At 50.9% G+C, this 13,258-nt stretch overlaps 2 protein-coding genes across 2 annotated transcripts in view; one reads left to right on the plus strand and one right to left on the minus strand.

Annotated features, from left to right (window-relative positions):
• The window catches only part of Scn8a (sodium voltage-gated channel alpha subunit 8), a 171,050-nt gene extending 163,107 nt beyond the window's left edge, over positions 1-7,943 (plus strand). The window contains exon 26 of the mRNA XM_038342097.2: positions 3,913-7,943. Coding sequence (XP_038198025.1) covers positions 3,913-5,060 — 1,148 coding nt within the window. The 3' untranslated portion in view covers positions 5,061-7,943. The remainder of the gene's footprint in view (positions 1-3,912) is intronic.
• A 2,622-nt stretch (positions 7,944-10,565) lies between these two features.
• Positions 10,566-11,486, minus strand: Tmdd1 (transmembrane and death domain 1). The gene has a single exon (XM_038342103.2). It carries the CDS (start codon positions 11,484-11,486, stop codon positions 10,566-10,568), a length of 921 nt encoding a protein of 306 aa, XP_038198031.2.
• Positions 11,487-13,258: the final 1,772 nt, after the last annotated feature.

A 13,258-nucleotide genomic window follows, 5' to 3' on the forward strand; every position in this document is an offset into this window, starting at 1 on the left:
ATGTATTCATTCATAGGTGGTTTTTAAACATAAAGCAAAGAAAACCAACCTACAAACCACAATCCCAGAGAATTTAGATAACAATGAGGACACTAAGAGAGACTTACATAGATCTAATCTACATGGGAAGTAGAAAAAGACAAGATCTCCTGAGTAAATTGGGAGCATGGGGACCTTGGGGGAGGATTGAAATAGGGAGGGGGAAGGCGGGGAGGGGAGCAGAGAAAAATGTAGAGCTCAGTAAAAATTAATAAAAAAAAAAAAAACAAAGTAGAAAAAAATCTGATAAATGATACCCAAGATTGACCTCTGGCCTACACACACACACACACACACACACACACACACGGCAATAGTGAAGTATGAGGTGATAAAAGCCAATGGCCTAAGCACATTCTGGGGGCAGTGGTCACAGAGGTACTGCTGTTGCCAGCTGTGCCAGCACTGAGACAACACTGTAGGTGAATGTAGCTGGAAAGTCCCTCAGGTTGTCTCGCTGGGACCTCACAGCCTCACCACAACCAGTCTGTCTGGCTCGCTTTCCTGGGAGGCAGCAGAAGCACCACTCAAGCTGGTCCCAAAAGTTCATGTTTCCTTCAACCTCAAAACACAGCAGGGTTGAAGTTCTGGTGGGTGAAGAGAGAAGTACGAGCCTACTGGCTGTCGTCAGGACATACCGCCTTCTTGAAAGGCACCCCAAGTGCTGTGTCCATGCCTTGGTTCCAGGTAAGAATGCTCAGAACCGTGGGAGGCAACCCCAGAGCAGACAAGGCAGGTGATGGCCTCCTCTTAGCAGCAGACAAGGCAGATGACTCCTCCTAGCCCATGCTTCCTTATAATTTTGTTAAACACTGAGTCTTGGGACATTTTTCCCCAAGAAAAGAATCCCTAAGCTAAAGTATTGGTGGTGACAGAGCACAAAGACTTCCCTTTTAAAGTCACCGTGTACATTCACCTTCTGATAGAAACCTCTGGTGGATGGGTCTGGCGGGAAAGAGTTCTGGTTCCCATACTGTCCACTTTTTCTTTTTTTAAGACTTACTTATGTCAAGGTGTGCTGGTGCACACCCATTAACCCTGGTACTCTGGAGGCAGAAGCAAGCAGATCTCTGTCATTTCAAGGTCAGCCTGGTCTATGTGGCAAGTTCCAGGACAGCCAGGGATATATGATGAGACCCTGTCCTAAACAAACAAAAAGACTTACTTATGTTTATGAGTGTTTTGCCTGCATATGTATTTGTGTACCACATGTGTGCCTGGTGCTTGTGGAGGTCAGAAGAGGGTGCTGGATCCCCTGGAACTGGAATTGCAAGTGGTTGTGAAATACCTTGTTGGTTCTGGGTACCAAATCCAGGTTCTCTGCAAGAGCAGCAAGCGCATGTAAACGCTGAGCCTCTCTCCAGCCCTACACTACCCACTTAGACTGCGGCACCCCGAGCGAGTAGTAAAGGTAGCTCATATCTTGATGGGACATGCTGTGAACCATGGCCGTCCTGGTGCTGTGTGTGCTGACAGTGTCAAGGGAAATGAGGCCCAGAGAGGTTCCCGAGACATGTGGCTGATGAGTGTACACTTACATATTAGAAAAGGCCAGCCTCAGCCTAAGTCCGTCTTCCTAGCTTCCCTGACAATGTGACCCTTGCCGACTGTACATGAAACGTCACTAATTGAGCTAGAAAGTCCAGACAGTCCTGCCCCGTGTTGTGTCACCCTCTAAAACAGTGAAGTAGTGGGGCTTTTGATATGGAAGTTTTATCAACTGCTAATTTATTCAGGAAGGAAAAGCATGGAAATTCTCTTCTTAAAGTAAAAGGAAAGCCAGCGAGATGGCCGCATGGGTGAGGGCACTGGCTGCCAAGCCTGATGACCCGGGCTTCCTCCCCAGGACCACTTTGTAGAAGGAGAGTCCTCTGACCTTCATGTAAGTGTCATGGCATGCACATACACATACACACAAAAACAATAAAAATACTAAAAATATTTTTTTAAGTAAATTGACCTGTGAAGTACCCGGAGCGCCCTTCTCATGGTTCACTGGGGACGAACATTCATCCCTCAAGCCTTTGTTCAGGTGTGGTGGGCTCTCTGAAACCTGCCTGCCCTGTAAATACATATTGTAGCCTTACCTGTTTCTCTTACATAACTGAGGAGCAAAAAGGAGGGAAGGAGTCTGGGGCCACAGCGCCAGCACCAGGTGATCAATAATGGCGTCACAGCCTCTGAGAAGGAGCACGCCTGCCCCATCCAGGCTCACCTTCTTTCCCTTCCTGCAGGGCGAGATTCTTTCCTGGCTTTTTATTTTCTTTTTCTTTTTTTTAATTTTTATCTTATGTGTTTTATCTGCATGTATACACGTGCACCACATTTGACTAGTATCCCCAGAGGTTGGGTGCTGGGAATTAGACTGTGGCCCTCTGGAAGAGCAGTGGGTACTCTTAACCCCTGAGCCATCTCTCTCAGCCCCAATTTTATTTTATTATTTTGCGGTGGGTATTTTGTGTGCATGTATGGGTGTGCAGCACATGCATGCAAAACCCTGGAGGCCAGAAGGTGATATTGGATATCCTGGAACTGAACTTATAGATGGTTGCAAGCCACCATATGGGTGCTGGAAATTGAACCTGTGTCTTCTGCATGAACAACAAGGACTCTCGACCACTGCACCACATCTTCGGTCCCTTCTTCCTGGCTTAAAACCTTCAAATGAGAGATTCTTGAGCTGTCTTCGGCTGGTCACAATACTTACAGATCTCACGGCTGAGACACTTCACTGGTTAGAAGCTGGTGTGCGTGGATGCTCATCTTGTCTCCTTAGCACTGCCTCTAGAGAGCAGCCCCACTTCCTCCAGCTCTCGCCCCTGGCCCTTCCACTTCCTCCTCCTGTGGCCTTCCACTCTGTCACTCTTCAGTTTGAAAACGTGGTCTGCTTGAGGCAGGTCCACACAGGCGTGCAGTCAACTCCTGCTGGCAGTTTCCCTGCTTGGAAACCAGTTTCTGTTTACATCTTTCAGCTCAGAATCTCAGAGAACCAAGTAGAAGGCCACTCTGGACAGCCCCCTTAATCTCTGAGGCTAGCTGGCTTGTGAAGAGATAGGGGATGAGAAACAAACCAAGAACAAGATACGCTGAAGATTGTAGCACTGGCAGAATAATCAGGACATGAAAATCAAAGGGAAGTCTGTCGTGGGAGAGCTGGGACCTCTTATTCCCTGTTTGTAGTTTAGAACCTGCTGGCCTTGTGGAGAGCATTGGAAAGCTGTGTGGACACTGAATAAACGGCCCTCCCGTAGGAAAACAAAGACCGACTTTGTTCTACTCACAAGAAGGGATAATGGGAAGTCACTTTTATCTGAGGAACCAGTCTTACAGACAAAAAATTAACATCTTGAATACATAAATTAGATAGTCCTGTATCCTTTCCTAAACATAGAGGATACTTTGTTATTTATGAATTCACACATAGTAAAATTATTAAAACGCCAGAGCCATTGAGGCGTCTAGGTGCTGCAAGGTTAAGTGCTGGCTACTGTCAAATTTACTAACTGAGAACACATTCTCTGCTTCTCTGTGCATTTAGAATGTGCAATTATTTTTTTTTTTTTTTTTTTTTTTTTGGTTTTTCGAGACAGGGTTTCTCTGTGGCTTTGGAGCCTGTCCTGGAACTAGCTCTTGTAGACCAGGCTGGTCTCGAACTCACAGAGATCCGCCTGTCTCTGCCTCCCGAGTGCTGGGATTAATGGCGTGCGCCACCATCGCCCGGCTAGAATGTGCAATTATCTTAACATGAGGGTTCAGCTCGAGTAAAAGGCACTCGTTCTACATGCCCTTTGAACTTCTGCGCTTCTAATACCAGGTAAGAGGAGGGAAGGGTGACTCTGACCGCAGTAATCATGTCCTCTCTTCCTCCTTTAGGAATGTTCCTGGCTGATATCATTGAGAAATACTTTGTTTCCCCAACTCTATTCCGAGTCATCCGATTGGCCCGCATTGGGCGCATCTTGCGTCTGATCAAAGGTGCCAAAGGGATTCGTACCCTGCTCTTTGCCTTAATGATGTCATTGCCTGCCCTATTCAACATTGGCCTTCTGCTCTTCCTCGTTATGTTCATTTTCTCCATCTTTGGGATGTCCAATTTTGCATATGTGAAACACGAGGCTGGCATCGATGACATGTTCAACTTCGAGACATTTGGCAACAGCATGATCTGCCTGTTTCAGATCACAACCTCGGCTGGTTGGGATGGCCTGCTGCTGCCAATCCTAAACCGCCCCCCTGACTGCAGCCTAGACAAGGAACACCCAGGAAGTGGCTTCAAAGGGGACTGCGGGAACCCCTCAGTGGGCATCTTCTTCTTTGTCAGCTACATCATTATCTCCTTCCTGATCGTGGTGAACATGTACATTGCCATCATCTTGGAGAACTTCAGTGTGGCCACAGAAGAGAGTGCGGATCCTCTGAGTGAGGATGACTTTGAGACCTTCTATGAGATCTGGGAGAAGTTTGACCCTGACGCCACCCAGTTCATCGAGTACTGTAAACTGGCAGACTTTGCAGATGCCCTGGAGCATCCTCTCCGAGTGCCCAAGCCCAACACCATCGAGCTCATCGCCATGGACCTGCCCATGGTAAGCGGGGATCGCATCCACTGCTTGGACATCCTTTTCGCCTTTACCAAGCGAGTCCTGGGAGACAGCGGGGAGCTGGACATCCTGCGGCAGCAGATGGAGGAGCGGTTTGTGGCATCCAATCCTTCCAAAGTGTCCTACGAGCCTATCACAACCACTCTGCGGCGCAAGCAGGAAGAGGTGTCCGCGGTGGTCCTGCAGCGTGCCTACAGGGGACATTTGGCTAGGCGGGGCTTCATCTGCAGAAAGATTACCTCCAGTAAGCTGGAGAACGGAGGCCCGCACCGGGAGAAGAAGGAAAGCACTCCATCCACAGCCTCGCTCCCCTCTTATGACAGCGTAACAAAACCTGACAAGGAGAAGCAGCAACGGGCAGAGGAAGGAAGAAGGGAAAGAGCCAAGAGGCAAAAAGAGGTCAGAGAGTCCAAGTGTTAGAGGATAGCAGGAATGGGGCTTACACTGGCCTAGCACGGGCAAGTGAAAGCTTGTTTACGAATTTCCGGATCTCACGGATACAGAGCAGCTGTGGAGACGCTGTGCCGCAAGACCTAGACCAAACAGTCTGCTTCCATGGGACACGGTTGCATCTTGAGCAGTGACCTGCCGAGGGCAAAGGACCCTGCTCCCTGGACTCAAGATTTTCTATTGCTTGGACAGGTGGTTACTGCATGTTCCACACTCAGTCAATGCAATTTAGGACTACACTAACAGGATACAAAACAAAGGCGGCTGCCGGGACCAGCAGATTGCCGTGCAGCCAAACGGATTTTATTTTTTCATTTGTTAATTTTCAGAAACAGAAAGCATCATTTTAAAAGTTTGTTTGTTCATGCAAACAAATTTTGCATTCTTACGTTAAGCTAAGCAGCAAAAAGAAACACACACACACACACACACATTCAGCCAATGTCACTAATTGTCTATTTCTTTGACATAAACAGCATCTTCTCCACATGGGCGTCACGTGGTTTGGAGATGGGTGGGGGAAACAATCAGGGTTTTTCAGGCTGAGGAGGACTTGCTCAGGCCAATTCCAAACATTGTGCTCGTTCAATGCGTAGAAATGATTTGCATGATGGCATGCCGTGATCAGAAGTCATGCATGAGATCCATACACACAAGACACTGTTAATCCTGCCCCTGCATTGGGTCAGCCTTTGGACAGGACCCAGCACTGCACCGTTCACTGTATTTGGAGAAATGGTAAGAGTTCCATACCGGCTGCAATTATTTCTGAGTTCTTAGAAGTCTTTCATACACCTCTGGGTAGGGAAACATAACTAACCAATTGACCACCACCACCAACAGAACCAATCCAACCCAACAAGCAGATGGATCCGTTGTGTGTACATGTTTAACAGACATCTCAACATACAGCCATTGTTGCACATTTTGCAAGGTAAACTATCTAATGCTGCTCTGTCCAGAACATGGGGAGACTCTGGCCCCGAATGGCTTGTACTATTAATGTCACTGTAAAACCAAATCCTAGGGCTAAAAAACAAAAAAAACAAAAAACAAAAAAAAAAAAAAGAAAAAGAGTTCATTTGTATCTCGCAATATTATAATGATTGTTTAGCCTTCATCCTGGGGAACTGACACTTGGGTCGAGGTAAAAGTGCTATTCATAGTAGCATGGTTATCTCTAGGAGGCCTTGGGGGGAACTTACAGAAACCTTTCTCTGGGGATCACGGGGTGCTCACATCATTTGGTGTCGTGTCTGTCTACATTACGGCTTTTCTCAGGCTCAGGTAGATGTGGGAAGGGGTTCAGGAACTCTAGACCTGCAGAGGGATTATCACATGTTCCCATCTGCTGGTTCTTCCTGCCTCCATCACATTCCTCCAGCCAGTGGGACTTCCCTTCCCAGCTGTCCAGGGCTGGGTAAAGGCAGCAGCGTTGCTTGGGGTATGGCTATGAGCTCTTCCGTTTGTGATCTTCAGAATAATGGTCACTAGCAGAACCTGAGGTAGAGATGGAGCCAGCTCTGGGCCGAGCCCACTTAGTCTTGTTACTGTGCTGGCTTTTGTGAGAAAGGGACTCCGTAGTAATTCTTTCGGGTGTTGCAGCTTCCCTGGCGTTTCCTTTCTGTCCACCTTGCTGTCTGCTTAGTGGCCTGCCCACTGTCGTCGGGAGATGGCTTCTGAGGAAGCACCATATCTTCCATCCCATCTCCTGCTTTGCAGAAGGCAGCTGTTAGTCCAGGGGCATTTCACCTGACCACAGGGTTCCAAAGCCAGGACGCCACACTTGAGCATCAGAAAGTCTCTCCGAACCAAGTCAGCGCCATCCTTCCTGAGCGTAGGGTAGAGGGAAGTGAGCAGTCCACCACTAGACACACTAGACCGATCTGCCTTGCAGTAGAAGCACTTTGGATGTAATCTCAGAGTCCACTCAACTAGTTTTGAATAGAGCAAACCACAGCCAGTCAGTGAGCAGAGCTTTCTCTCCTGTAGACACTGTCCGGCTGTCCTAAGCGTGCTGAGAGCAGCCTGGAAGTGTATCCGTGCCGCTGCTGCTAGAGCGAATGTAGAGAACCACGTACAGTGATGTCGTACACAGCACAAAACAGAAGCTGACGTGTGTGGTTATTCTTTTTAAGAGAATTATAAATACTGTAATATATAATTTTATTTTATTGGCATGCCTTTTGTAAATACAAATTACTACCTTATTAAATAGGAAATGGCTTCTGGCTTATGCCATTGTCATGTTTATTTTTATTTTTTATACTTTCTTTCTTCTTAGAACTAGATGCTGTCAGCCAATGTACACCCCAACCAGACAGACAGACAAAAAATTTTTTATTGCTAATGGTCTTTTCCAAAACAACAAAAATATATTTTTGTTCCAATGTGCAATAAATTCTAACCACTTCTATGCAAGATTTGGCTAAACTTAATCATTGTTCTTAGATCTCGAGATGGGCAACAGCTATTTGATCCTGCTAGGAACACCAAGCGCCATGCTAGTACTGTCGTTAAGCTACTAGAGCCTAGATCTGACCATCCTCCCCTGCTCCTGACCCCTCAGTAGGTATCTCACACCCTCAGAGAGCGAGAGAGAGCTTCAGGGAAGAAGCCACCCCCACCCACTGATTAGCCCTCACCTGCTGCCCCTCCCCCTCCTTCCCTCCTCCCTCCCTCGCTCTCTGTCCACCCGCTCCACACTTCTGTTTCGTAGGCCACCATCACCAGCAGTTCACACCGCAGTCAGCAGGCATTGAACCTAAAGAATGGCTATGGCAGTTTTTGGTTGGTCTCTTTTTTTGTTTCGTGTCCTCACAGAGTGAGCAAGTGGCAGCGCTTTGCCAAATATCCACGAAGCCCATCAATCAAAGAGCAGCAGCAGCAGCAGCCAGTACCACTGCACATATATATATAGATATATAAATATAATATAAATATTTATTTTTTGTAGCCGGGTCCTTGGTGCAGTATTTATATTCCACAATCTCCTTTAAAAATAAAAAAGGACAAAAAGCAAAAAGTCATGTGATGCTGTTCATTTAAAACGCAGAGCCAAAGCCCCTCCCCCCCCCCCCCAGCAGCAGCCACCATGACTGCTGGCTGAGTGAAAACTCTCCCCTCTTCCTTAACCTCCTGTGGCTTAGGGTGAGGAGACTGGGACTCCGCAGAGGCTGAGAGCCACTTGGGCATCTGAAGCTGTGGGCAGAGAGAAACAAGCTCCCGACCAGGGCCCCTGGAGCTACAGTGCCCAAAGGGCTTCTTCTCGTTATCTCCAATCTCCACAGCCCACGCAGCCTTTCAAAGACCAATAGAGTGTTAGTGAATGGGTGGAGGCCAACTCCGAGCTAAATGGGACATGATTTTAAAAAATCAACTACTATACGCCAAAAGGAAACAATAAAAGTGATCCTTCTCGCCACACAAGGGGAGCCTGTCTCCACGGCTGCTGTTCAATTTGCCCATTTTTGAGTTCTGGAAGGGTCTGGGAAGAGGGACCCTGGAGCATTTGGAGAAAGGAGAGCTAGCACCTCCCAATGCCGGCTAAGTAGAGACTGCGGAGAAAAGCCAGGTCCTGGTCCCCAGGTCCCTGCTGCCCACCGCATGTGGCATTCCTTAGGCTGGACCCCTCCCTCAGCTGTATCACCCAGCAGACCCCCAGAGATGACCTCAATCAACCCAGCTGGACTGGCCTTACTTCTGCCTTGTTCACGGAAATGATTTAAGGAATAACTAGCCCCAACCCCAAAGCTAGTGCAAGCACGCTACCCAGTGGCTCCTACTCCAAGAGCTAGTGCTGGGCCGGCCTCCATCCGCTCCCACAATCAGACCAGCAGACTGGGCTGACCCCCTCGGGGACATCCCTCTCCAGGCCGTGTCTGCTGGTCTAGGAACACTCAGGAGGATCTTGAAGTGCCCACTCTAGTCCACTCTAGTAGCTGACTGGAGAGATGGCTGGTAGGTCAATCCCCGTCTTTGTCCCTCTGTGGAGGGTTAGGACTTGGTGACTTGAGTCCTGGGCATCTTCTGTAACGATGCCTCTTTTTTTTCTCAGATGTTGCCCAAAGTTTTGCAAAAAGCTTCGTTCATTTTTCAGGTACTCCCCACCCCCTAGAGAATCAGCTGCCACCAGTCAGTCGGGGAGGGGGGGCTTCGGGAGAAGAGGAATCTGGGTGTGAGGCCAAGGCTTGCACCAGGCTAGTGCTGCTTGGATCCGCCTCTCAAGGCTTCCTCCATTAAAACACTCCTGAGGCGCCCCTGCCCCTGCCCCCACTGCTGTTTGCTGTATATAGAGGCTAAGTGGGGCGAAGTGGGCAGGTGTGCACATGTGGTGTGTGTGTGTGTGCGCGTGCGTGCGTGTGTGCGTGTGTGTGTGTGTGTGAAGAATGTACATAGGTAAAGGGGAGCGTGGTCCAGTGGTTCCAGAAGAGGGACAGAACTGTGTTCCATCCCTAACTTGACCACTGGCTCGCTGTGTGGCCTTGGGCAAGTCACTTAACCTCTCTGTGCCTCAGTTTCCCCATCTGTAAAATGGGGGTAATAATACTGACCTACCTCACAGGGGTGTTGTGAGGCTTTAACTAGATGTTTTGTAAAGCGTTCTGAGCTACAGAGACCAAGGCGCCAGGGAAGGGCAAAGCATACTTTGAACTTGAGGAAGATGAACTAGTCCCATAAACGCTGCTATTCTGAGAGCCATTTTAAACTGCACCGCTCCACTCCCCCGCTTCTCATCACCAGGACAGCAGGTCGAGAAATGTCTTTCCTTGCACTTGCTTCTGGGGTTTGTGATTCTTCTTTCTTTCCCTTGCTGTATCTCCCACCGTACCCCTCGACTCTTTCCTTGTTCTGTTTATGCGGAAATGGCAGAAATGCTTGAGAAATGAGACTGTGTAAGTGGATGGGAAGTTTATAGTCTGAATTTTCAATTTTACTTTGTACTGTACATCTTTTTACTTTAGAATTTGCAATAAAGGGTTACGTCAATCTTGTTTTCAACTCTCCTCTTGGACTGACTGGACTGTCTTTCTGTCATGGCTTTTGCCCCAAGCCCCTTCTCCTGGGCTAGCCTGGCTACAGATTCTCCAATCTTCGCTCATCCCTTGGTGGTGGGTGGGGAAGTGCCAGAGTTGTTCCCACTGTGCCCTCAGGAGGCCTTGCCTGCTGCACGCTCCAGCAGGGCCCGAACTCCTAGCAGCACACACAGGGCCTCTGGGGCCAGGCAGCTCCGGAGTCAAGAGTGCGGCTGCTCCCCTTAAGGAATGAATGGTGAGCAGCTTCCTGGCACGGAATGGATACAAGAGCGTATCCAAAAGCGTGGCTCGGCAGGAGTACGCTGGCCAACGCTGGGGACCCCTGGGGATGCCTGGGCCCGGCGCCGGCCATTTCCATCCAACCAGTCACAAACTGCGCCCTCTACCGCCTTTGGAAACTTTATAGTGGTGGGGCACCATGGGGCTCTCTGCTCGCGGTTCACAGCGGCGGGCCGTGGGGGGACGGCCCCTGCGGCGCCCAGGTCCGGGGCAGGAGCGGCTCTGCTTCCCAGCGGCAGGGCGCCGGGGCCGGCCTGGGCCCGGAGGAAGCGCGCGGGGCGGGATCGCCGTCGCCACCGGTGATCCACAGCGTGAGCACGGTGATCAGAGCCCCTGTGCCCAGCGCTCCCACGAAGCCGACGAGGAGGCCGAGTACCAGCGGCCCGACCCAGGCTGCTGGGCTTCGCGTGTACGGGGGCTGCGGCAGGCGCTCCACGATCAGCTCTAAATCGTCCCAGGAGGGCGCGGGGACCCCGGAGCGGCGGGCGCGAGGGGCGGGGACGGGGGCCACGGGCGGCTGCACGTAGTTCGCGCCTGACCTGCGCAGCTGCAACGTCGCCTGCTGGTGGAGGTTCTTGGCCAGCTCCCGGGCCACATCGGGGCGGCCGCTGCGCCGTAGTGCCCGGGCCACGCGGTCCCACGACAGGACCGGGGCTTCGGCGGCCAACCAGGACGCCAGCGCCTCGCGGCAACCGTCGGACACCTCCCTGGCCCCGGCTGGCACGCCCTCCTGTCCCTCCGACAGCTGCGTGGCTGCCGCCCGCCTCCGTTGCCCCACGATACCCTGCGCTCCGGGAGAGGGGGTGGACGGCTCGGGCCGCGCCAGCCAGTCCTCAGATAGCCGGGCCAACTCGGCGTCCACGTCGGGCTCGGGCACCTCGAGGAGCGATCGGAAGTGGCCGCACTCCTCTGGGGTCAGCAGCTCCGACAGGCGGACTGCTGCGTGAGGGCCCATGGCGTCCAGCGCGCCCGCGGGGACCAGCGCCTGGTTGCAGAGCGCCAGAATCAGCGCCCACGCCATGGCAGGGCCTGAGGGAGGGGCTCCGAATGCCGCAAGGCCAGGTATTGTGGCGAGGGACATTCGTGGAACACGGAACACTGCTGCTAGAGAGGAGTTAGCTACCGCGCGGGTGTTGGGGTGCGCACAGATCTGAATGCTCAGGGTCTAGGGGAAAGGAGTTCCCAGCAGCCCCCGCTGAAGGCGGGGATTGGGTGGCAGTCCGGGACTTATATTCAAACGCCTAATCTAAACCCACCTCCCACTATTGATCTTCTCATTCATTTACTGTCCTTCGACTTATATCAGAAGCTCTGGATGCTGCTCTCCTCCATTCAAGGCCCAGATTCCCTCAGCATGCTCTCTAAACCCTCATCTTCTCAGAATAGGGCAAATCCCCAGTTCTTCCATTCCACCACACTGGACCCCCGCTTACCTAACACATCTTTTCCCAAGATGGCTTGACTATGGTTTGGCCTCCAGTCTAGCAGTTTGGCCTCCATGGTGGACCCTGCTATCCCATGCCTTCAGGAAGCCACTCACACCGTACACACATCATAGCCCCTCTAAGAATCCCACTCCCACCATCATGCCCAGCACTGCCTCATCCAGGAGACCAAGTGTCCCGCAAAGGTCTGTTGACTCAGAGCATGAACTCTTGTGAACCAGTCCCCTATCCACATGCAGAGGCTACTTCAGGGTAGCTTAGGGGCCTGCCTGACTCCTCCCACCTCAGGTCTCCCTACTGCTGCCCCCATTTTATGCTCTTGTAACAAACAAGATGTCAACAATGCTTTCTCCAGCCTCCATATTTTGCTGACCTTTTCCCCTCCCACTTGTGAAGGTTCCTGACTTGCTCCTCGTGGGTACTTGTGTGTGTGTGTGTGTGTGTGTGTGTGTGTGTGTGGAGAGAAGAGAGAGACAGAGAGAGAGAGAGAGAGAGAGAGAGAGAGAGAGAGAGAGAGAGAGAGAGATGTGGGCACCTGTGTATATACTGGTACATGCCTGAGTCTGATAGGCTTCACCATTCTCTGCCTTATTCACCGAGTCAGTGTCTCGCAGTTGAACCCAGAGTTCACATCTTACTCTGATGGAGCCCCTACTTTTGCCTTCCAAAGGCTGTAATTACAGGGGAGCTGCCATAGCAATCCAGTGTTACATGGGTGCTGGGCTCCAGACTTGGTCTCCACACCTGTATGGCAGCACCCTGCCAGCAGAGCCATCTCCCCACCCCCCCCCCTTGGGCATTTTTTTTCAAGATAGGGTTTCTCTGTGTAGCCCTGGAACTCTGTAGACCAGGCTGGCCTTGAACTCACAGAGATCCGTGGGCACCACCACGGCCTGGTTCCTCTTGGGCATTCTTTTTTTTTTTTAAAGATTTATTTATTTATTATGCAGACAGTGTTCTGGTGCCAGCAGACCAGAAGAGGGCACCAGACCATGTGGTAGCTGGGAATTGAACTCAGGACCTCTGGAAGAGCAGGCAGTGCTCTAAACCACTGAGCCATCTCTCCAGCCCCCTCTTGGGCATTCTTGAGAGAAGCCCTGCGTTCTTCATTGACATACTCTTCTAGAAATACCAGGGTCTACTCAATAGACGCCCCCGGTGATTGCATCAGTCAAACAGTTGTCCCAGCTGTGAGGAGCCCCTTACGATCCACCCCAGCCCTTCTATGTTTATCTGGTCTGTGTGGAGGACTGTCCACCATGGGCTCTAGGGGTGTCCTTGGCAGTCTGGGGGTTGTTTTAGTCAGCACCCCACAGTCTTGTCACACAACAGGTACATGATAAACTGCAGGTCACATCTGGACCTCCAAGGACTCTGAATCCTGGAAGTACCCCATTTGTTTCTCTGG

This window comes from Arvicola amphibius, chromosome 9, assembly GCF_903992535.2.
Source record: "Arvicola amphibius chromosome 9, mArvAmp1.2, whole genome shotgun sequence".
In the NCBI taxonomy this organism is placed as follows: Eukaryota; Metazoa; Chordata; class Mammalia; order Rodentia; family Cricetidae; genus Arvicola; species Arvicola amphibius.

What these genes read in the sequence shown, in the direction of transcription:
- Tmdd1 (XM_038342103.2), bottom strand. Translation starts at nt 11,486, where the DNA reads ATGTCCCTCGCCACAATACCTGGCCTTGCGGCATTCGGAGCCCCTCCC.